The sequence below is a fragment of the Lepisma saccharinum genome, chromosome 7, assembly GCF_977018435.1.
Source record: "Lepisma saccharinum chromosome 7, izLepSacc3.1, whole genome shotgun sequence".
Classification (NCBI taxonomy): domain Eukaryota; kingdom Metazoa; phylum Arthropoda; class Insecta; order Zygentoma; family Lepismatidae; genus Lepisma; species Lepisma saccharinum.
The window spans coordinates 24846734-24873432 of NC_139235.1; the positions used below are offsets into that span (position 1 = coordinate 24846734).

General features: G+C 34.3%; 1 protein-coding gene across 2 annotated transcripts in view; it reads right to left on the reverse strand.

The window, feature by feature from the left end:
- Window positions 1-722: 722 nt before the first annotated feature.
- LOC145989777 (uncharacterized) overlaps window positions 723-26699 on the reverse strand; it is a 33821-nt gene continuing 7844 nt past the window's right edge. The window contains exons 2-4 of one of the 2 annotated variants that reach the window (XM_083125107.1): window positions 26422-26565; window positions 9563-9711; window positions 723-8021 (exon numbers count right to left, since the gene is read on the reverse strand). In XM_083125107.1, coding sequence (XP_082981233.1) covers window positions 3723-7535 — 3813 coding nt within the window. In that variant the 5' untranslated portion in view covers window positions 7536-8021; window positions 9563-9711; window positions 26422-26565 and the 3' untranslated portion in view covers window positions 723-3722. The remainder of the gene's footprint in view (window positions 8022-9562; window positions 9712-26421; window positions 26566-26699) is intronic. The other variant, XM_083125106.1, reaches the window with a different exon arrangement.

A 26699-nucleotide genomic window follows, 5' to 3' on the forward strand; every position in this document is an offset into this window, starting at 1 on the left:
TCTCCCGGATTCATTCTGTACTCAACTTTTTCCTCGCCATTGCTCGCCACAGAATACCTTCTCTGAAGCACCTTCACAAATCAGACATTATGTCTGTCTTGAATATCCAACCACCACACACTCGTCGCGAATTAGCAGACATGAATTTTTTACACGAAATCATGAATGGTAAAATTAAATCCGAATTTCTGCTCAACAAATTTCATCTACGCGTCCCCACACGGCCAACCCGCAACGTTAAGCTCTTCCACAATCCCACCACTAGGCTCTCCCTTCTACAGCGATCTCTTTCCTACAGGCTTCCTTGCTCATACAATAACCTGCCTCCAAATGTGGACATATTTTTGCCAGAACAAAGTTTTAGAAAATTGTTAACGATGTATGCATAATTTTGATTTGTTTCCAGTGGCATCTTGTACTCTATTTTGTTGTTGTTTTCCTGCTGTTACTGTTTCAGTGTAAAAAGGGTCATTCAGTACTGTATCTGAAACTTTAGGTAAAATAAAAATATCTTGAAGGCATATTTTGTTAATTATTGAATATTAGGCTATAATTGAGTGCTTTGTATTTTTACAAATAAGTGGTTAGATTATTAAAAGAAAACATGGGCTGTTAAAAGTTAGAGTGTAGAAAAAGGTCTGCTAAAAATAAATATATAATAATAATAAATTATCCGTTTATGCAGTATTATATTTACAACAATATTATATTTACAGCACCACCAATTATACCCTGTCCCAGCTATCACTAGTGTAAGGCCGCGCATAGCGTCAGAGAAGGGGAGGAAATCTAGTGTTCATTGGTGGGGCCGTCTCGCGTTACTACTTGCGCAGAGACTTGTTTTCGTTCGTCAGAGATAGATGGGACAGGGTATAGTGTAATGTTATAGATTGTCTTCTACTCTTCACACAAATGAGATGTATGAAATATGGAGTTATTTCTTATCATACAGTAAACTCAAAGGACGAACATAAAATGAGAATTTGTTAATATTCACAGAATTAATCATTTCCCAAGCACGGTCAAATATTTTACACATCTTCATCTAAATATATTCGAGTATATAAAAATATGAGATATATATATATATATGGCTTATATTAATTTTCAGGTACTCTCTTACATCAAGAGTTTACAAACGTTATGTTACATTCTCTTCCATTAACATGTTACCATACTATATTTCATCAAGCAAGACTAAAAGTAAACAATTCACACTATAACGACAAATAATAAGTCCACACAGCTACAATCAGAAAATACAAAATTTTTCTACCGCTGTATAGTAAGACATTTTGCAATGTGTTGATATAACTAATATGAAATGATTTTAAACACAAGTACAAAATATATCACACATTGATTTAAAATATATTTCAGCATCACACGAGAAGATTTTTTGCATATATCTTATGAGTATACTAAGAATTTATATACACTAAAAACAAGCAGAATGTACACATACATGCAAGTATGCCATACAAGCCTTATACACTAAAATATGCAAAATAAGAATTGAACATGAAATATAACTCCTCAAACAATTTTGCTGCTATCTTACAGAACACAATGAAGAAGTAAAACTTGTACATAAGTTATCAATTTTTACCAATAACATTACATCAAGCATATTTAGAATATCTGTTGCACTATTCATATATGGTCTGAACTTCAGTCACTATGTAGCTTAGACGAAACGTTTAAGTACATAATTGAAAAAGATGCAGGAATGTCCATCAGAAACGTATCAAATGATGCTTTAAAGTGCATCTCGACTGAAAGAAATCCTCAATTGCACCATATGATCCACTTTGGTGTTTCTTTTACGACATACAACAATGCATCGAAATGCATCAAATGTGAATCTGATTCTTAGCAGAGGCCATAAAAGACACATTAGTACTTCACTCGAAGCATTCTGGTGCGTCAATCGATATGATGCATTTAGTTCTCTGGGTGTAAGTTGAGTGTACTGTATTGTGGTTCAAAGGGGTTACACCAACGCGATAATAATCGGTATCGTAATGATTCGCTTGTATTTGCAAAGCCCTAATAAGTAATTTAACTTGTTCCAGAGGTTCAGCGTAAGATGGGTAAGATGTGGTTCACAAGAGTAGAAGTAACACGAAGTAGAAAATGATCGGAAGCGTAATTCTTGTCTAGTATATGTTATATAAAGTCCCTTCAAGTTGCGTCTCTTTTTTCATAGGTTCATACAAGGACTCCTGCAGTGTGGGGACCAGATGGGACTTTCTTCCTTTGAGATATCTGGAAAAATTAATGTAATTCGAATGGTAAAAACGTAGCAACATTTTAAGACTTTCGTAATAAGGGGGTGTGCTCGACTTTAAAATTATGGTTTGGTGATGATTCAGAAAGAAATATTAATAATCCTGAAATTCAGAACTGAAAACGTATCCATCTTCTGACCAGGTCGGAAAATTTTGGAAAATGGGTAAAAAAAAGGTAAAGTGCTCCCCTGTGCATAGCACCACGCCATGAAGGCGTATAGGGGGTGTGGGTGTAACGCCCCACACTTTCTTGATCCGGTCGTGAGTGGTGGTGATGTGATCAGCATCACGCCCCTTTACCCCCCAGGGTTTCCCCCAGGTACCCATGTTATTCGACGCTGGGTGGGCGCCGGGGCCGCTTCCATCGTTAGAAAAGTTCCCGGATTTGAATCGGCCGGGGATCGAACCCGAGACCTTTAGCATGGTAGTCAGACGCGTTACCGACTTTTTTTTTTTAAAAAAAAGGAAATACCCCCTACACGGAGGTATCCCTCACCATTCACTCTTGTTCTCACTTTTACACTTTTCAATTCTTACCTTTTTCTTTGTTTCTTATCAACTGGACGAATACAAATACCCATGCCTTACCCGGGACTCGAACCCAGAACCCCTGGCGTTGTAGCGTGCTCTCCTAACCACTTCGCCACGGAGGTCGACTCCGGCTGAGCCACCGCGGTACTTTCGAAAAATGCCCCAATGAGGTGAAAATCTCTAATTAAACACACAATTTTCTTTTCAAGTGATTGGTTTAATACTTGTGGAATAAAACCTATAAATTGCAAATATGATAGCTTGGAATTCCTCGGCTGTTCTGGATAACGAAAACTCGGGAAATCTATTTCCCGAACACGGGATCTGATTTCGTAATTCCGTTCTTGTCACTTAAAATTATTACTTTTTTATAGTAACCTTCGATACGTAAATAAACATGCATCAGAGGTAGGCCAGTAGCACGGGTAAGCCTAGGGGAGCTAGAGCCTATTGGCAATACACAGATAGCACCAAAAAAGTCAGATTATGTGACGGAGAATTTACACTTTGCACAGCAATATTCTGGTAACACACTGGTGGAACTTTCTGCTTCACTAAGTAGTAGTAATAGTACGTTTGTAAAGATGTTCTTCAGACACCACAACAACACTGAAATATTCTTGTGATAACAGTATTACGCCTTGATGCATGCTTAATAAAGTCAGATTTTTTTCTAATGTTTCTCTTGTATTTCCAATGCCCTCTCAAGCAATTTCTTTTGTTCCATGTCGTCACCGAAAGCTCCGTAGGCAAGTTCACAAGAGTAATAGCAACTTGAAAGTGATCTGCACCGTAATGTTTCTCTTGTATTTCCAATGCCCTCTCAAGTAATTTCTTTTTTTCTAGAGGTTCTCCTAAAACTCCGTAGGCATTGCCTAAGTTCACGAGAGTACTAGCAACTTAAAAATTATGGGCACCGTAATGTTTCTCTTTTATTTCCAATGCCCTCTCAAGTAATTTCTTTTTTTCCAGAGCTTCTCCTAAAACTCCGTAGACATTATCTAAGTTCACGAGAGTAGCAGCAACTTGAAGATGATCGGCACCATAATGTTTCTCTTGTATTTCCAATGCCCTCTCAAGTAATTTCTTTTTTTCTAGAGGTTCTCCTAGATCTCCGTAGACATTACCTAAGTTCACAAGAGTAGCAGCAACATGAAAATGATCGGCTCCGTAATGTTTCTCTTGTATTTCCAATGCACTCTCAAGTATTTTCTTTTTTTCTAGAGGTTCTCCTAGATCTCCGTAGACATTACCTAAGTTCACAAGAGTAGCAGCAACATGAAAATGATCGGCTCCGTAATGTTTCTCTTGTATTTCCAATGCACTCTCAAGTATTTTCTTTTTTTCTAGAGGTTCTCCTAGATCTCCGCAGACATTACCTAAGTTCACAAGAGTAGCAGCAACATGAAAATGATTCGCACCGTAATGTTTCTCTTCTATTTCCAATGCTCTCTCAAGTAATTTCTTTGCTTCCAGAGGTTCTCCTAGAGCTCCGTAGGCATTACCTAAGTTCGCAAGAGTAGTAGCAATATGAAAATGATTGGCAGCGTAATGTTTCTCTTGTATTTCCAATGCCCTCTCAAGTAATTTCTTTGCTTCCAGAAGTTCTCCAATATCTCTGTAAGCATTACTTAAATTCACAAGAGTAGTAGCAACTCGAAAATGTTTCCCACCGTAATGATTCTCTTGTATTTCCAATGCCCTCTCAAGTAATTTCTTTGCTTCCAAATTTTCTCCAATATCTCTGTAAGCATTACCTAAATTCACAAGAGTAGCAGCAACTAGAAAATGATCAGCACCGTAATGTTTCTTTTGTATTTCCAATGCCCTCTCAAGAAATTTCCTTTGTTCTAGATGTTCCCCCATATCTCCACAGGCATTACCTAAGTTCATAAGTGTAGTAGCAACTTTTAAATGATCGGCACCGTAATATTTCTCTTGTATGTTCAATGCCCTCCCAAGCAATTTCTTCTTTTCCAGAGGTTCTCCTAGAGCTCCGTATGCATTACCTAAGTTCATAAGATTAGTAGCAACTAGAATATGATCAGCACCATAATGTTTCTCTTGTAATTCCAATGCCCGACGTAATAGTTCCTTTCGTCTTTCAGGTTTTCCGATGATTTCATACATCCATTCCATGTTCATTAATAGATACTCAACGTACAATTGTTGAAGATTATCATTGTCATGGCCTTCCCTACGTATCATATCATCTGTATGGGCAAGAAATGCTTCTAAGTGTGGTAATAATCGTCTTATCTTGGCAACACCGTTAAGTGAGTCATCACAAAGCAGTGTGCTTCTCTTAAGTAAATCAAATGCTTCACTCATAATAAGTAGCTCCCTTCCTTCATTTCTTGTATTGATCCGCACCACTTCTTGCACTAATTTGTTAACGTTAACAAGACCTTCTTTGATATCAATCAATGAGTGCTGCTTAAGTATGTGTAATATATTACCCACATGTTCATCGTGTACCTCTGATTGATTATTCTCTCTGAATATTTCTAAAGGAATATTATCAGATAAGTAAGCAATAATACGTAGAATCAAAATTGCTTGCTCACCGTATTCAATATTTTCTTGAATTTTGTTAGTTGTAATTGTCCATGTTGTAAAGGTAGTTCTCGTGTACAAATCAGAAGAATCATCGGGAAAGTTATAACTTAGTAATTTTTCACTTTCCTGCACATACCGTTCTATGTAATTTCTAATAGAGAACTTTGACCCCATGACCTCTAATTTGTTGTTCGTCTCTCTTATGTATGCAACTGCTTGCTGCAGAGCTAGTGGGAAATACTGTAAAGTCTCAGCTAACAACTTTATTTCAGTTTCTTCCGAATCCTCTAAATTCAGAGCTTTTCTAATGAAATCTTCTGCTTCTTGCTCAGTGAAAGTGCTTAAAGACAGAACTCCTATGTTTCCCCATTCATGATTTCGAGACGTGATAAGAATATATGGTCTCCTTGAATTTCGGAGTAAAGAAGGAATAAATTTTGCAATACCTTCATCCCCATCTCTTTCACTCCTATATTTTTCAGCATTGTCGAACACAAAAAGACATTTCCTTCTTGCGAAAAAAAGGAATACTTCTTTCACTATACACTGGATCTTTCTAGGTTTTCCTTCTATTGTTTCTGTGCAAATTCTCAACTTGCTTTGTGCGAGTCCACGAAATGATTCACAAAGTGTCTCATAATTTTCAGCATTGATCCACATAATGTTATTTTCGTAGCTTTCTGAATATAGTTGAATATATTTCCTTGCTAACTCACTCTTTCCTATTCCGCCTAATCCACTAATTGAAGTAATTTGAGATGTAACAGTCATTCTATCATTCCCTTGGTTCCTTTGCAAAATTTTGTGTAATTTGTGTAACTCTTCTTGTCTCCCTGTAAACTGTTCCACTGGATCTCTTACGTCAAACATGATTGAAACCCTAGCTGATTCCTCATAAAATGTATTACCCTCTGTAAGGAAATAATTCTCGTCTTTCCACCAATTCTCAACTTTATTCTTTGTATCAGAAAACACACTTTCTATCTCGTTATCTTCTACTGCCAATTTTGTCTGTATTTCCTTCTTTATGATTTCTCTTAAATCCTTCTCATTCGGCTGGTTGACGAAAATCTTAAATCTATTCAAGAAGTCTTCTATTTCCTCGCCACAAATGAAGTCATTTGGTAATGTTAGTGGTGAATGTTTGACTTTGACATTGCTAAAATTCTTAGGAAGTTGGAAATTCTTTGCAGCCAGTGTTGATATCAGACCTCCTTCTGAGAGTCCAGAGAATTCTTCTCTATTTAGAATTTCATCTAAAAGCATTCTTTTCAAAGTGCTGTCATTTGCAGTGAGAAAGCTCTCTCTGAATTTGGCTTTCCCTTTTCCTGACTTTTCAATAACTTCCTTGGATAGTTTATTGTAATAGAAATTCATTATAATATCCTCATCCGTACGCTCGTCAGAAAGGAGACATTCTGCTAAATGGATGGCTAGCATTTTGTAGTTATATAAATTATTCAGACAGTGCACAATCTGTATGTCATTATTTCCACCTAACTTAAGTTTGTAATAGTAGTTATCCTTCCCTATGTTTAGCATGTCGTCTTCAGGAACTTTAAGCTTCTCTATATTCTTATCACTCTCACTGAAATTTGATGTGGCATTAGTGAAAAAGATCAACTCACAATCTTCAAAATTACATCCAAATATTGGATGAGTCTGTAATTTTGTAAAGTATTCTTTAATGTTATTGTAGGCTGTGAAATACGTCTTCAACCGATAGTCCTTTCTATAATCCTCTGAAAGTATTTTCTCTAAGGTAAGGATATCCTTCTGCGGGTTGTCTCTGTGCTTTGCTTGTAGGAATATGAGTCTTGTTCTCTCTGCTCCAGTCTGGTCAATGTAGCTGCACCTGAAAACCACGTCATCAAAATCGCCTGCCTCTTGCATGTTTGTTGCTAGGTGGAAGTCTTTGATCTTGTTCTCCTCACACAGCTTCTTTCCTTGAAGCAGAAAATACATCGCTATGTAGATTTCGTAGAGATGGCCACTCATTCTAGAAGGCCCTGGCCTCTTGTTATATGTAATTTGATGTTTCTCATTCGCAGGCTCCTTTCCCTTGGCTTCAGGTAAATCATTTGTTGTAGTTTTTTCATACATTTCTTCCGTATTTGTGCTTGCACACTTTGACTTTGTAAATAGCGTTCCCATTTCGGCAGTCTCACCTGATAGTTATGGATATATATGTTTAAATATTCAATGGTTGCTCTGATAATTTGATGACAAAGAAGTGATCACGTACACACACGTGTGACATTCAATTATTAGTCGTCGTTACTATATTGTTTATGAAAAAAATCCATTCCATCGACTTCGTGAAAACTATACAAACTTGTTTTATTGTGTTTATCCTCAAGTCATGCAGTGCTCTAATTCATGTGTAAACCTTCCATGCAGTTTCATTTGTTCATTTTTTAGTTTTAAATATTGTGATGCATTATTCGCATCTTAGATTCTATGTCACCATTTGATGTTCGAAATACGTGAACACGTGAGTACAACTTGAACGATGGAGTTTTATTGGCGCACTCGTCTTTCGAGAAAGATGTTATGCATTTTCGTATTTTAGACTATCACAGTCAAACTATCTCAGATACAATTGCCTGTCCTGAAGACCATCTTGTATGGATGTGTCACCTAGAATGAAGAGAGAGAGAAAAACATTAATTTAAATGATGAATGCGCAATTGTGAATCAGCCCATTAAAAGAAAGTTTTTTTACATAACATCATGTCATTAGTCATTAGTAATCAAAGATTGCTTTGAACCCTGCATCTCTCTTAAAATGGAAAAATCCAATGATCAATCATAATTATAATTTACCAACTCGATCGAGCAATGATTGATTGCTTGAGTTGGTGTTTAAATCCACTTTATGCACAGTAAGGCCAAACTGGACTGGACATATAGTTTAATGTGGGATCCGAAGCAGTATATGTCTCCACCGGAAATCGAACCCGGGACCCCTTGATCACAAGGGAAGGCGCTACCGCTGTGCCACTGGGGAGGCGGGGAGGCCCATAGATCAAGCAAAGAGAGTTAATATTACGATTTATAGTGTGTGACACGGGGATATTAAAGCCAGCCTCTGTGGCGGAGTGTTTAACATATCGCGGTACAACGCCAGGGGGTCCCGGGTTCATATACGTGCATGGGCATGGGTGTTTGTGAGTGTCTATTCATTAGTTTCATCATATCACCACTAATCCCCAACTTTGCAATTAGCCAAAAGTGTCACAAAGACGAAGTAAGATAAACCAAATCAATCAGTGAATGATTTCAGTAAAGTTTTTGTATTTTGTCTGTAAACATGCACTTGCTATCCGTGAACAATGTTAAACTTTTGGCCTTGACAGGAACATGCTTCTTTTTGACACCTCTCCGTTGATGAATCGATATGCACATTTTGTAGAGATGGAAAAGCTCGACTCAACTAATACACTGCTGTAAAATGAGCTATCTTGAACTTGAGTTTTTGTTTTAAGGCCACTTTATCCACGGGTAGGCTAAACGGGACTGGACCTACAGTTAAAAATGGAATCCGAGCCACTATGTGTCTCCACCTAATATCGAACCTGGAACCCCTTGATTACAAGAGGACGACGCTACCACTCTGCAATCGAAGAGTCCAAAGGTTAGCTTCGGACAATGGTGGAATGAAGCAGAGTGACGGTTTTCTTTATATTTTAAGCAAACATGTAACTTGCACATTGTTACTTTTCAGAGCAAGAAAGTATTTTTTATTTATAACGTTCCTTTATCACTAACCATCCCTCGAACCTGATCCTATGAGACGCTATTGGGGTCCTCCCCCAGAGACAAGGAATAACAGTTTCTTCGCTTCAGGACATAGTACATAGGACATACATAATACGCCTCTATTCAATGCTATTCTATACACAAACGAAGTAACCATCACAACTTAGCCTTGATGGAATGAAAGACTTCAGAGGGTGTTCTGGAAAGTTCTCGAACGAATAATTAATTTTCGAAATTTTGATTATATATGATATATATGATTATAAACTGGGAGCACAGCCCTACAAGTAATTCTACCGGCGCCCATGCTTGTGGGTCACATTAAGTGTAATATCCTTCAAGGTGGATTCTCAGGCTGGGAACAGGACTACTGCCCGAAACCACACAAAATTTGTCCAATGATTATTTGGGGAAATTACCTGGGAATATCCATCCACATTCTTTTTATTCCCTCGTTAACTTTAAGTTACTCTGCTGGACGCTGTGGATTCTTTGCAATCCAAACTCTTCCATCTCCTACGCGTCCATAATTTGGTGGTTGATTCTCCGGACGCTGTAACAGCAACACCTGGAAGGAAAAATTCTAATAAAACTGAAGCCTTAATTATTTAGGAAATCGAGGAGAGACTTTTGTTTGTTGCAAGAAAGTGAAAAGTTATTTTGAATATTATCATGTTACAACATTAGGCCAATAAAAATCGCAGAATGTGTTTGTGGCACCATATCCACAGCCGTAGATTAAACAAAAAGGTTTCCTCCAAAAATTATTTAATATTAGCAGCCATATCAAAAAGCTGTGTGTCGCCCCACATTACAACATAAAATCTTATTAATATTTCCTCGGTTACTTGACCTTCTCTTCTTCACTAGCAGTATGCCACATCGGGCGATTATAATATTTGTTCACTATGCCATCCTTTTTTTGGACAGTGCCGACATTATTATTATTATTACTACTATGATTACTACCATTATCATTACACATTTGATTATAATTATTCATTAAATTTCGATAGAACAATACCCTTAGATTTATTAAGAGAACACTCGTCTGAATCTGTATCTGGCTCTCGTGGCAGCCAACTGATGAATGAGAGACTCAGTCATTTCTTGCAGGACATCAGCATTCTCTGTCAAGGATGCCCAACTATCTATCCGACGCTGTATTTCTGACGGCAGTTATATTTCTTAAAACACTGAACGACAGTTCTTCTCTGGTATTTGATGATGAAATGCTCACAAAATTCAGACCAATGTCAAGATTTGGGAAAATCACTGTTAAATGTTTTTCACGAATACGTTTTAAATAGTTATAAACAGAATCATTCACGTAAGAAGTTATTTAAACGCTGAAAACACCTTGCTTCTATCTTCTTTCATGAAACAAGCTAGTAAAAGGATTTAACATGCTGTTTTAATTTGTTATTATCACAATATTAAGTGATTTTAATAGTCGACGTTCTCTGCCTCTTTCACCCCTTCAGCGCCCTCTCCTGGACTTGTGGCCCCTAGGATGTACACCACTTCTAGATTTGCCCCCCATCTTCTAAAGAGTCCCTATAATATTATACAATATATTATCCTTTCTGAAATTTGTAGCCTATTAGGAATATTCATGCTCTTCCTGTGCAGCTTTCATGTTGGCATAATTATCCTTTCCTGTGTCTACCTGAATACAACACGCCCATAAAATATGATTATTACATGAATTGTTTCATCGCATAGTCATAATAGTATTCCAAATTTAACCACTTTTGTGCAGAAAGTAGATTTAAGGGGAGCCTCGTTTTAGAAATACATTTTGGTTGGCTTACAGTATTGAGAAGTAAATTAAAATAGCTTTCATAGGTTATTTTCCCATGTATAATGATGTATAACAAGTAGAGCCCGGAAGTTTGGCAAAATGCCTCTTTTTATCTACTGCATATATTCATAAAATTTTTCCGGATATACGTTTCTTATGTTGTTTCGAATGTTTTAGAAGCCTTTTCATTTTGCCTATTTTGCCTATTTGGGCCCCACTGCTTATTTTTAATTAAAATGCCTTTTTTTGCCTTTTTCAATGAAATTTGACCATTTTTTAAAAAAAAATGTGTATGTAAATTATTTATCTCCCAAAAAGCGTTGTTTATTATGTGAATAATTTTCGCCTTATTTAAGTAATATTGAACTCATGCATGTTTCAACATTGCTGAAGGAGAAAAGTGTGAGAAAAATGTATTTCATGCTCAGTTAGGATATTGCCTTTCGGTTAACATTTCCTTGTGCATGATTGACTGCTCAAGTGGACAGGTTGATTTCGAACACAAAGAAGATATTTCTGAAATCTCCCTCTCGAACCCGAAAATTTAAGGAAGTTGCATCTGAGCTTAGTTTACCTCCTCAAAAAGTCTTGACCAGATGGGGAACCTGGATATCAGCAGCTATATATTATGCTAACAACCTTGAAAAAATCTGTGAGGTGATCGATGCTCTTCCAGAAAATGAAGCGGCTTCAATTCGTGAAGTGAAAAAAACACCTGTGCTATTCAAGTTTATTTTTGCACATTATGGTGCATTGCCAGAGACAATTACTATTATAGCATCCATGAAAATCTTCGAGGAATCTATGCAGCAGATGATGGAAGTGCCAGGAGAAAAGGGGTCAGCTGTTGCGGAAAAGTGCAAACGGGTAGTGAGTGCAAATGAGGACTTGAAACAATTGAAAAAAAAATTGTGATATTTTAAAAGTTTGAAATAGCTGTTACCGAAATGAGTCCAGCTACATTAGCTTGTTTTATGTATGCTCCAATAACGTCTGGGGAAGTAGAAAGATCATTTTCTATTATGAAAAACATTGTCTCTGACAGACGACTATCAATGAATGTTGAGAACTTAAAAACACACCTTGTAGTTATGTGCAATCAAGACGGAGAAAATTGAAATGCTCTTCCCAATGTAGATTTTAACATGTTGCCAGAAATTATAGATGAAAGTAAGCGACTTCCAAATGTGCCTTTTTTCGGTTTATTTTGAATTTTTTTCATTTTAGTGCCAATTTTCCACATTATAAATGCCTTTTTGCCTGCCTATTTTAACGAAAATAAATGCCTGAACTTCCGGGCTCTAATAATAAGAGAAGGGCCAATTATAAAATAAACTATTCGAAATTCAACATATTTAGTAGTTATAGTGGGCGCACAAGCAAACACCCCCCAAAATCTAACAATTTCGTAGTGAGCTCTCTTAGTGTAATTTAACTAAAAATCATGACTTTAGCTGATTTTCCAAGTGTAAAAAACTGAAAATTTGTTTTACGCAAGAGCTTAAATTTCAATTTTATTCTATAAAAATTCTAAGATTTAGATAATTTCCCCTATGACATCTAATTTTTTAAAATTTTACTATTTTTCAAATAACTAAAGCGAAATCTATTACTTTTTTAACTGTAAAAAATAATTGTCTCTGATGAGTCAATTTTAAAATTGTTGCAAAATACCCCAGTATACATTCGGTGCATTTATATCTGAACCGAAGATACCGTACTTGCATGTTCTCATATCCTCCTGTGTTATGATATTGTTTGTGCTTGTAACTAATCAGTAACATCATGGCGGTACAAGAAATATACAAGTTTAATGTATTCTAGTACTGGGGGGGGGGGTAGCTACGTCAACTTAAGAGCGCTCTATTATGGTCTTCAGCTAAATCCCGTTACTGCTTGAACATGTTATAAAACATTAGGTAATGAAACTTGTGTCTGACAAGTACTTTTTTTACAACTAGATGACGAGCACTTACACACACATACTTGTATTTGTTAGTAACCCCCTTTCCTCTCCCTCCCTCTTCTCGAAAAGTGTAATATGCAAGTGTATGTACTAACATTGAGGCATTTCTAAATGTTACTAGCTCGGAGAAAGTTACGCATGCTCAGTTATGAAAGCTATATTAGTACTTTCCATTGCAACTAGATGGCGAGCACTTACATATATACACACACGCACACGCATGCTTCTATTCTGCTTTCATGTTTCTCCAAGTACAATTATTTGCTACTAGATGGCAATACTGTGTAAAAAATAACCTTTTTTCTCTTCGGAGGCTATGTAATATGCAGAAACAAGCAATGCTCTGTTAGAAATATTATTGATTTGCAAAACAGTGTTGTTCGGAAAAGCCAAAGGTTCCCGAGGGAATCATGTTTTTGTTTGTGCAGGTTGCTTAAGGTTACATGATTTATTGCAAGGCGAAGATATTGGCTAGTTAGGAAAAGTTATGTTAATAAATATTGTCTTGGGGGGAATGTTAACCCCTCCTTCAGTAGTGTAATCAGGAGGGTTCAAAATCTTACTTGGTACGAGGCCTATTATTTTTATTAATTTAAGCACAATAGAAAACCTATTTTGACGATGTTTTTGTCGATTTTATACTATTGTAACTCTGTGATTTTTCACCTCGTACTTGGTACGAGTGTCATAATTTCTTTCGAGTTAAATTACGTAACATTAAGTAATAATGTGATGACCCATATTAAGCTCTCTTTTATTGTATTTTTATAAGAGTAAACTATTGCATCATGTTTCGCAACAAGTTAATACGCAACATTGCGATGACTCGTAAGGGTAAATTATTGCATCATGTTTCGCAAGAAGTTAATATGTAACATTGCGATGACTCGTAAGGGTAAACTATTGCATCATGTTTCGCAACAAGTTAATACGCAACATTGCGATGACTCGTAAGGGTAAATTATTGCATCATGTTTCGCATGATGACCCGTATCTAACGTGGTGTCCTCTGATTGGCTCACTGTTTTGGATGTTTTCAACGCTGTCCGCGCTAGGGTTACTTAAAGGGTTTTCGCATTACAGATCAGTTAGTATCGTGAGAGTGTTTGAAGAGTGCGGACGTGTTGTTGCAGTCCTCCTCTATACATGTTTTTGTTAAAAGTTAAGTATTCAATTTATTTTAAAAGCGACATAGTATTTTATTATTTTTAAGTTTTAAAAGTGTATCAAGTGATTTTTTTCATAGTAATTTCGATCAGCTTGAGTTTTGGTGTGATCAGATGTTACTTGTTGTCTCCGGAAATTTTGTATAAATAACATAGCTGAAAATTTTATCGTAATAGCTACAATTATTTTATTTTGAAGGTGGTTCAAGTTGTTTTTCACAGAGATTGAATTGTATGAATTTGTAATTGTATTTAATTTTGTATTTTTTCCGAGAAAATGTATTTATAAATACCAGAGCTGAAAAAAATATTATAATTATAACTATTGTCTTCTTTAAGTTACATTCTATCAATTATCGTAAGTTTAAAAGTGTTTTTTTCTAGTAAATAGAATCTTATTGAATTTTGACTTGATTGTACGTCTTATTGTTATTTACTTAAAGCATATTAAAAAAATATCATCTGCTAATTTCATCGAATGTGTTATTTGTGGGAAATTTATCTCCAAAACTAATATTAGCAAACATAGGGCAAGATGTAGCGAAACAGGTTCCACAATAAATCGTTCGTTACCTACTAAGCCTTGTACTCAATGTGGAAAAATAATTAGCAATATTAATTTAAGTAAACACATGAAAATTTGCAAAGCATCAACCGGACATGGAACATTGAAAAGAAAAATTGATCATCCTAAAACTGAAGCTTCTACTTCCAAACAAATTAAGATGTCTAATGACCAAAAGCCGATTAGATCTGCATTCAACAACCAACTCCAGGATTTTCTTTTTACTTCGAAACCAGGCTGTGATATTTCTAGTTTCTTGAGTAAAATTGAAACATCTATCATAAATATTTTGAAAAATAAACTGGAAAACAACTCCATAAAAGTATATGTTGATCTAATCTGTAAATATGAGAAAACCAATGGTACAAGAAATATTTTTTTCATAAAACGAAAAACCAAGTTCTTTATTTGGCAGACATTGATAATTTGAATGTTTTTATTCTAATCTTACTAGTGAATTGATTAGGAAACATGATTAATTCAAGGCAAAGGGATCAGGTTGGTCTTTATGTGGAAGTCCTCACAGATTATTCGCTTATGTAAACAAATTTACACTTCTTTCTGCTTCAAGCTACGTTCCACTTCCGGTAGAAATTCAGCATAAGAGAGCCGTGCTGAATATTTATAACACCGACAATAAGTGTTCTATGTGGTGCATTTTAGTAGCACTTCACCCGATTCATTGTTCAAATAATCCATGTCGGGTTAGTCATTACACGCCATATGTAGAAGAGATTGAATATGCTATAACAGGCATCGAATACCCTGTTGCTATTTCTGATATAACAAAATTTGAAAACAGGGCACGAAATAGAGAAGGAAAACGATTAGCTATAAATGTATATTCATATGCTTCTGTTAAGCATTTTGTGCATCCCGTTAGGATAACTAATATTGTTGATGACGAAGCCGTGGAAATCAATCTGCTTCTTACTGCTGACGATGATGTTCATCATTTCACGCTAATTCGTTCACTCTCCCGCTTAGTCAGAAGCCAAACAACCAAGCGTGATACACACATCAAAGTTTGTCCAAGATGTTTAACCGTATTTGACGATCGTGACCAACGTAATTACCAAGATTTCCAAAATCAAGAAATTGCCAAACAAAAACTTGCTGAACATAAAATCTACTGTGGAGTCAACAGACCGGCTCGCATGTTAATGCCCAAAGCAAATGAATTCGAAGAATTTAAAATGCACAAGGCCTTGTTGGAACATCCGGCCATTATCATTGCAGACTTTGAAGCTTTTCTCAAACCATTGTCCTATTGCAATCCAGATCCCGAATTTTCTTCCACAACACAGTACCAGCTTCATGAACCAAATAGTTTTGGTTGTAAATACAAAATCTAATACACTTCTAACATTATCATTGAATAAAATTCAATATTTTAATGCAGTAAAGAATCTTAAAGCCAAGAAGTCATGTGGACCAGATGGGATTCCGCCGTATATCGTTAAGGCGTGTTCGGAAATATTAGAATATCCTTTATGCACAATTTACAATTTAATATTGAAGACGCAAAAATTTTCTAGTATTTGGAAACTAACCAAGGTGTCCTATACCAAAAACGAAGAAAATATCCGAAATAGAAAATTACAGACCAATCTCAATTTTATGCTCCCCTGTGAAGGTACTTGAGCAAATTCTTTACACTAGAATATATAATCATGTCAAATGTTGGATAACAGATTGTCAACATGGTTTTACAGCAAAAAGATCGACCATCACGAATCTATTAAATTACACACAAGAAGTTCATTTAATGTTACATAATAGATCCACAGTACATACTATTTATTTAGATTTTACTAAAGCATTTGATAAAATCAATCATAAAGTGCTTCTTCATAAACTAACATGGTAGGGATTATCAGATGACTGGATATCACTGATTGAATCATATTTGAAAGATAGAAGACAATATGTAGATTTTAGGTTGACAAAATCTTTTAAATATGATGTAAACTCTGGAGTACCGCAAGGATCAAACTTAGGGCCTCTTTTTTTTGTACTGTATGTGAATGACCTACCATTAAGTATTAATAAATCTAGTTGTCTAATGTATGCAGATGACATCAAAATATATAAAAAATTACAAAGTTGCAAGATACTTGTCAATTGCAGGAAGATTTAAAGCGTGTTTATCAATGGAGTATTCAAAATAAACTTGATCTCAATATAAAAAATGTTATTACATGGTATTATCTGCAAATAAATCGAACGTGCAATGTGAATACTTCATAAACAACCAAAAATTGGAAAGAGTCAATACTATGAACGATCTTGGTGTAATAATTGACAAGGATCTCTCGTACTCAACTCATATAATACAAATGGTAAATATTGCATACAAAAAATTAGGTTTTGTAATTAGAATGTCAAAATATTTAAAGGATTTGGACGCAATCACGTTATTATACAATGCAATGGTTATAATCTGGTCACTAATAGCTAAAATATATATAGAAAAAATAGAACAAATACAAAAACGCTTTCAACGTTATTTGTATTCCAAAAAACATGGTAAGAATTGTAATGTTAAAATGTTATCTACCAATACACTTCAGCGAGAAATCGACATGCCATCATTAAGGTCAAGGAGAATTTTCATGCAACAGCTATTTTTGTATAAAATAATTAATGGCCTTATTGATAATGCTCAAATTTTAAGCAAAATATCTTTTAATACTACATGTTGTCATCTTGAAATAGAAACTTGCTGAATTGTCATATGGCTAAAACTAAGAAGTATCAAAACTCTCCGTTACAGCAAATGTTAGATTTGTACAATAAGTTATCAATGATAGATAATGAGTTAGACTTTTCGTATTCCCTGAATATTTATAGAACAAAGTTGCAATCATTATGTTTTACACAAGAAATTTTAGAAATTATTCTTATAAGTGCAAATATTTGGGATTTCTGAATATAAATATATGTTATAGGTGAGGTATTTATTTGTTATCATTTACTATGAGTGTATGTAGGGCTTTGTATTGTTTTGTATTCCCTGAATGTTTGCAAGACAAAATTTCAATCATTATGGTTTGTGCAAGAAATTATAGAAATTATTGTCTTGTAAGTGCAGCCATTTAGGGATTTCTAAACATGTATATATATCATGGGTGAGGTATATTGTTACCATTTACTATGAGTGTAGGTATGGCTTTGTATTGTTTTGTCTTGTAAATATCTATTTGTGTGAAGTATCTCTTTATTTGTGTGTATGTGTGTTTATATATTATTAATTATGTATGTATATTTAAACTGTATGCAAGTCTCCCATAATAGGAGAAGCTTTCTCTGTTCTACAATTAAATAAATATGTTGTTGTTTGGCAGGATAGGATAGATAAACCATATATATATCGCGGACCGAATGTCATTGAACTTTTTTTCAAAAAAATGGTGGAGGAGGTTGAGAATATTGGCAGCTTCTTATGTCAATCGAAATCAATGCTTCCATTATCTAGCAATGAACTTCAATCTTACAATAACATTGAAACGTGTCCGGTGTGTGATCAACATTTCACGGATGAGAATCGGAAAGTATTTCACGATAATCATTTCACCAGAAACTACATTAGTGGAATCTCTAACACCTGCAACCTCAAGATCCAGAAGCTCAAATTCGTACCAATATTTTTTCACAATGGATCCAATTACGATTTTCATTTTTAATTAGGAATCTTGGATACGATACGAAAAAAAATAGATATTCTTGCTCAAAATGAAGAACGTTATATTTCTATAAGTAAGAAAGTTAAAATTCCAAGAACGAATGAAATCATAGTTTGAGGTTTCCAGATTCTTTTAGATTCCTATCAGCAAGTCTCGATGCTTTAGCGAGTAAACGTACCGACGAACAATTTAAAATTACAAAAGCTAGTTTTCCCAACATACACGTAGAACTGATTAAACGTAAAGGCATTTATCCTTACGAATATGTAACTGATGAATCTAAATTTGACGATGACACTCTCCCACCTCAAAAAGAATTCTTCAGTCAACTGAAAAAAAACGGAATTACGAATGAAGAATACGAACATGCGAAATTAATATGGAATAAATTGAGATGCAATACTCTTGGCGATTATCACGATGCATATCTCAAATTAGACGTAACAATACTTGCTGATGTTTTCCAGGTATTTAGAAAAACAGCAATAGATATTTATAAATTAGATCCAGCATACTTGTACAATCTTCCTGGTTGGGCGTGGTCTGCTATGCTGCTCCAAACTAGGATTAAGTTGGAATTGATATCGGATGTGGACATGTTACTTTTTATAGAAAGAGGGATACGTGGGGGGATGGTGCAATGCACGCAGAGACATGCAAAGGCAAACAATATTCACATGTCTGGGAATCAATGCGATGCAAATCGACCATCGAATTACATATTTTACGCTGACCTAAACAATCTATACGGATTCGCAATGATACAAAAACTTCCAGACGGAGTATTCGAGTGGATCGATCCTATTTTAATTGATATTAATCATTTCGACGATCGTGAATTTGGTCTGTTGATTGAGGTAGACATTGAATTTCCAAATAATTTGCATAATACTTTTTCCGATTTACCTCCATCTCCAGAAATTAAATGTCCACCTGATTCTAATCAAAGCAAGCTTATGTTAACTCTAGAGAGAAAAGAGAGATATGTCGTCCACTACAAGAATCTCCAGTTTATTTTATTGGGAAGGGTGTTCAGGTAGTAAATGTAAGAAGAATTCTAAGTTCAAACACTCTTCAGGGTTAAAATCTTATATTGAGACCAACACGAACAGCTGCTATTTCAGAATTAGATAAAGATTTTTATAAATTAATGAATAATGTCGTTTATGGAAAAACGGTGGAGAACTCAGAAAGCATGTAGACATAAAATTGGTTTCAGATAACAATAAATGTAGAAAATTAGTATCTGACCCTAGATTCAAATCGCGAAAAATTTTCAAGGAGAATTTAACACTTTTTAATCTAGATATAAAATAAATAAAATTCAGTAAATATATTTACGTTGGTGCAACAGTTCTCAACTTGTCAAAACTGTACATGTTCGAATTTCATTATAATATTATGAAACCCTTCTATAATGATAAGCTGTCAATTTTTACATAGACACCGATAGTTTTATTTATGACATACAAACACCTAACCTCTACGAAGATCTTAAACATCCTTCCATGCTTGGGTATTTCGACACTTCTTCCTATCCTCAACCCAACAGATTTGGAATTTCTTCCCACAACAAGAAGGTTCTCGGTAAGTTCAAAGATGAATGTAACGGTGATATTATTGTTGAGTTTGCTGGTATGCGTTCGAAGATGTATACATTCAGAACAGAGAGCAGCGTCACAAGAAAAGCAAAGGGAACATGCAAAGATACCGTGAAAAACAAACTAACATTCCAGGATTATATTGATTGCCTTTCTTCACAGTCGAGGATACTTAGAGAGGATAATAGAATACAAAGCTCAAACCATGAGATTACAACAAATGAAATAAAAAAAGTAGCCCTGGATCCACACGACGACAAGAGGTGTATCCTCGAGTGTGGAGTCCATACTTTGCTTTGGGGGCAATTTAGTTTAGAAGTTAATAATAATTGCAGTCAGCACATGTGAAAAAAATAAACCTAACATCAAACCAAAATTTTGCAAATAACAAAAAAAATCTACAAGTAGTTTAATTTTATATATATTATTTTCTACTATTAAAATTTTTCTATCACTCTCTCATTTTTTACATCATAAATATATGATTTCTCCACAATTAAAATTGTACTGCATGTAGTATTTTCAGGTAGAGTTTCATGAAATTCACATACTAATTTAATATTAGTTCGATCATTTATAACTACCATTTTTATTTTTGATGCATTGATTAAAAACATTGGTCTGTGAATTATGAACTCATCTGGATTATAATACATGTCTATGTTACCTTCAGTTACTCTTTTAAATGCACTATAAGCTTCATATAATTTTAAATAATCTTGTTCTGCAATGTTTAAATTGTAATTTTTACGAGGAAATACTTCATTTCTGCCATTCTTCAGATACACATTTTTAACTTTACAATTATCAAATTGGCTCCTATATTTTTCCTGATTGTCATCTCTCCCTGTTTGAAACAGCACAGCTACAAACTCTGGCATGTCATATTGCAAAGATTGGAACTGATTAGTAAGGTCAAATTCAAACAATTTACCCTCCACTGACCTTTGAATGCATTGATAAGTATAAAATTGAATCGGAATTTGGGGATTTTTCAAAATGTTGGCTTTGTATTTGAGAGCATAATTCGATTCATATTCAACTATAGGCATTCGCAACTCCATAGACTGGATCACACATTTCGCAGCTTCGGGTAAACTAGCCTCATTAGCTGTCCCATCTGCATTTAAAGTTTTGTATCTCATGATAGCATTATGATCATTAGGTGCTCTGCGAAATATGACACTCAAACCACCTTTCCACATAATTTCTTTATAATCAGAGAAAAATCCAAAGAGCAATCTCATGGGGAACAGTACTGTGTGACTTGTTGCTTGAATTTTTGTTCCAGCTTCGAACCCACCAACTTTATAATATGCACTCTCTGATTTGGACAGTTTCAATGTCCCCACTGTATATATATATTTATTTAAATATTAATTTCTATTATCGCAGTGCTATTAGCACCGGCAAAATCGATGATTTCATTATTCTCATTCGTAATTGTTATTTCTATGTAATTAACTTTATTAAGAGAAACAGGGAAATAGACTGGTGGGATTGGGGAATAGCAGATAGGTTCCATAAATTCCGAATTCGGTTCAAATGTAGCAATGATACCTGTCTACTTGTGACTGCCAATCGAATTTTCTTCTGCTTTGATAATCATACCTTTGGCAATGTTACAGTGAATATTCAATGCCTCTATAGCTAAGAATTTCGGTAACACATAGTTCTAATTTGCTATTGTTCTCGAATCCTAAAAGTTCTCCCATGGTAGATAAGTCCACTGTTTCATAGGTAGTTACAATTTCTACTCTGTGTGTTACAGAATTTTGAGAAAGCAAGACAGTAGTTGGAAGATCAAATTGTAAAGTAGATAAGTCTAGGAGGAATAATTATTTTTTCATTACCTACTAATAAAGTATTGTTGTAGGTAGTTACATTCGGAATCAGATACATGCTGTAGAATGCTCTCAGAGCTATGGATTTTTGATAGATATTATCATCGTGAAGATGTAGTTTCAAAACCGAAGTGTCGCTGGAGAGATGAAAAATTCTCATATTTAATATATAATACAGCTTTTTGAAAATCTTTTAATTTGATGTTTGGTATTTTATTTAAAATTCTGAGCATCGTAATACAAATATGACCACATATAATTTGATCAAAATCTTGAATACGATCGTCGATGTAATAAATTTTAACGTGTTTCAAGTAACGAATTAATTCTGTAGGGTGTACCCCTCTCGGAAGAATCGAAAATATAAGCATTGTCATTTTGTTTATAATAGCATATCCAGTGAGTACCAACGTTTTCGGACTTGTCCAAATTCACCACGCCACATTCTCGAGAGTGAGAACTATCTTTAGGGAGAGAATCAGACATGAAAACCCCCCTGAAGTGTTTAATTTTAAATATTTTAACTAAAGATTCAATGTCTTGGTTGGTAAGAGCTGCTTCTTTTTTTAATTTTCTGAGTGCTCTAGACTTCACACCTTTGCCTATTTTTTTTCTCCATGGCAAGATTATGACGCTTTTCTCTTCTACAGAATGCAGCCAGGATAGCTGGAATGCTGAATATGAATCCACCACTGTGTGTTTTTTTTCTTGTATTTTGCAATCGTTTTAATTGTGGCGTACTGAGTAATAATTTCATTCCATTTCCTTTGGCTATACATTGCCACTTTTTTCTTGTTGCTTTTCAGTTAAAATCGAATTAAGTTTTAAATTTTTAAGATCATGATATGGTATTTGGTATACAACTCCTTTTGGTTTCATGTTGTTTTATTATTATTATTTTTCAGGGTATTTATATTACAAACCCCACCCTGATTTTTGTTTTGTATTCATAGCAATAGTTGTACCCAACGCTGTTATTTTTCCACCCAATGATGCATCTCTGCTTGTTAATCTTTCAAAAGCTGCCTCTTCCAGTTTTTGATCAGCCACATGACGATCATTCAGATTTTTGTGTGTGTTGTATGCAAGATCATGTTCTTTGCAAGCTGCATCCAGAGGATTAATACCCCTGTCCCCTTTTCTATTCGTTTCTCAAATTTTGTACCAGGACCACAATATTGGTAACCAGGTACGTGTAACTCGAACGGAACTTTATTAATAATACCATTTACTAAACCTCGACCCTCTGATAACTAAAGAATTTAGGAGGTAAATTATGGATAATTTTAATTAAGTATCCTATACCTTTAGAATCGTTTACAATAAAATTTGCTAATTTGTCACTAATCATGTTTACAATACCCATTTTCTCATTATGGAAATTATTGTTCCCAGCATTTTCCTCCCCTGCTATAACCAGCAACCTATCTATAAGTTTTCTTTTCCCAGGGATCATCTTGTTATCAACACTGTATAATAAATTATATAATAAACAATCTTTTGGATAGTTACTAAAATCAAAATGTTCTTTCATATCTAGTAAATCTTTATACAAATCCTCTGTTTCTATTTCATATATAAAACTATCAGTATCCATGTATGCTACTTTTATATTTTTATATTTAGCTTGCATCACATCATAATGAAATTTACACATTTCTAATTTAGATAATTCAAGAATTGTAACACCCACAGCTATTGGCACATCACACACTACATCGGTGTTACTTCTTTCAATAAGAGTCATATTTTCGGTAATTTCTCTAAAACTTTTGTACGTTTTTCTATAGTTTGATGATAAAATAAAATTTATTTTGAGAGAACATATTGTAAGTTTACTATTTATTCTATTTATAATTTGGGGTTTAAGTTTAGTTAGAAAATGGGGAATATCTAATGCTTCATTATTTATATCAGTTGTATCATATATAATATGATCTAAAAAAAATTGATTATTCATTTTTATATAATTAAGTTTTGGAATTAGTTTTAAATATACAAATTTTTCTCTTTTGCTTTCTTAAATTATTTTTTTTAAAAATTATAAAATTTGAGATTGGTTCTATATATACACACAACTATATATTTTTTGGTAATTAACAAACCTCTTCTCTGTTTACTTTGATCAAAAATCTGTTTTAAAATCATAACAGCTGGTGGATATGAGAATATGCAAGTACGGTATCTTCGGTTCAGATATAATGTATACTGGGGTATTTTGCAAAAATTTTTAAAATTGACTCATCAGAGACAATTATTTTTTACAGTTAAAAAAGTAATGGATTTCGCTTTAAAATTGAAATTTAAGCTCTTGCGTAAAACAAATTATCAGTTTTTTACACTTGAAAAATCAGCTAAAACCATGATTTTTAATTAAATTACATTAAGAGAGCTCACTATGAAATTGTTAGATTTTGGGGGGTGTTTGCTCGTGCCCCCTCTATAACTACTATATTTTATATATTATTTTATATATATTATTTGAGGAAATTACCTGGGAAAATTAAATGGGAATTTCCATGCAGTTTCTTAGTTTTCCCTCGTTGCGATAAACATGTAGTTACTCTGCTGGACGATGTGGTTCTCGGAAAGAGTAATACAATGTCTTTCTTTTTCTACGTGGCGATAATCCCTGAGTAGATTGCCTGGACGTTGGAACACCTGCTAGTAAAATTTCAATGAAACGTGAAGCCTGGAGGATTCAGAGTAGTTAAAAACGGGGCACGAGCTATCACCCTCCAAAAACTAACAATTTCATAGTGAGCTCTCTTAGTGTAATTTAACTAAAAATCTTGATTTTAGCTGATTTTCCAAGTGTAAAAAACTGAAAATTTGTTTTACGCAAGAGCTTAAATTTCAATTTTATTGTATAAAAATTCTAGGATTTAAATAATTTCCCCTATGACACCCATTATTTTAAAATTTCACTTTTTCAAATTGTAGTTATATTTTAGGGGTTCAAACTCATTATTGGTACGAGGCCTATTGTTTTTATTAATTTAACCACAATGGTAAACCTATTTTGATGATGTTTTTGTCGATTTTATACTATTGCAAATATGAGATTTTTTTACCTCATACTTGGTACGATTGTCGAGGCCTATTGTTTTTATTAATTTAACCACAATGGTAAACCTATTTTGACGATGATTTTGTCGATTTTATACTATTGCAAATCTGTGTTTTTTTCATCTCGTACTTGGTACTAGTTAAATTACGTAACATTACATAATCTCATAGGTGATTATCAATGTGGATTTAAACGTAACAGATCAACTACAGATCAAATTTTTCACATCAGACAGACACTTGAAAAAAAGTGGGAATATAATCAAAATATCCATCAGCTATTCATTGATTTCAAAAAAGCATACGATTCGGTCAAAAGAAATAAATTATATAATATATTAGTAGAGTTTGGAATACCTAAGAAGCTTGTTAGTATGATAAAAATATGCACCAGTGAAACAGAAAGTAAAATTCGTGTGGGTATTAATATGTCTGACAAATTTACAATTCATGATGGGTTAAAACAAGGAGATGCATTATCTCAATTGCTCTTTAATTTTGCCTTAGAATATGCTGTTAGGAAGGTAAAAGAAACTAAAGAAGGACTAAAATTAAATGGTGTGACTCAGTTGTTAGCATATGCAGATGATGTAGACTTACTGGGGGATGATATGAATACAATTAATAATGCTAAAATATTTTTCAAAACTGCTAAAGAGATAGGTTTGGAAGTTAACAAAGAGAAAACTAAATATATGCTTACAGGCCGAAACCAAGTGTTAGGTAATAATCAAAATCTAGTTATTGATAACAACTCGTTTGAACCACTTTCCAAATTCAAATACTTAGGAGTAATATTAACAAATGAAAATTATATTAAAGAGGAAAAAAAAAGTAAGCTTAATTCAGGAAATGCATGTTACTTCTCTCTTCATAAACTTTTGTCTTCTCGTTTAATATCTAAGAAACTAAAAGTTAAAATATACAAAACAGTAATTTTGCCTGTAGTATTATATGGATGTGAAACTTGGTCCCTTACATTGAAAGAGGAAAATAAATTGAGAGTATTTGAAAATAAGATCCTTAGGAAAATATTTGTACCTAAAAGGGATGAGGAGACAGGTGAGTGGATAAGGTTACATAATTTAGAACTACATAATTTGTATTCATGTCCAGATATTATTAGAATAATTAAATCAAGAAGACTTAGGTGGGCAGGCCATGTGGCACGAATGGGAGAGGAAAGAGGAGTTTACAGGATTCTTGTTGGGAAACCTGATGGAAGGCCAAGACGAAGATGGAGGGACAACGTTGAGATGGACCTAAGGGAAATCGGTAGGGATGGAAAAGACTATATAGAACATGCTCAAGATAGGGAAATATGGAAGGCCTGTGTTGCTGCAGCCATGAACCTTCGGGTTTAAGAAGGCTAGGGAGTTAGTTAGTTAGTTAACATTACATAATATTGTGATGCCCCCATATTAAGCTTCCTTTATTGTATTTTTATAAGGGTAAACTATTGCATCATGCTTATGCAACAAGTTAGTATGCAACATTGCGATGGCTCGTAAGGGTAAACTATTGCGCAATGTTTCGCAACAAGTTATTACGCAATATTATGATGACCCGTATCTTACGTGGTTGGTTATGACGTAATGCGATGATGTGGTGTCTTCTGCTTGGATCACTGTTTCAGATGTTTTCAACGCGGTCCGCGCTTAGGTCTGCGCTGCGTGAAGATTGACGTACTTACGGGAGCGTGTGAATATTGATGCATTGACCTGTTAAGAATAAAATGAATCTAAGTAAGGTCATACGTTTTCATAGTGTTTTTGTTTTCTAATTTTTTTAAAAAAAATCCTTAACTAGTAACTTTAACCAAATTGAATGTTGGCAAGAATTCTCATGTAACCTA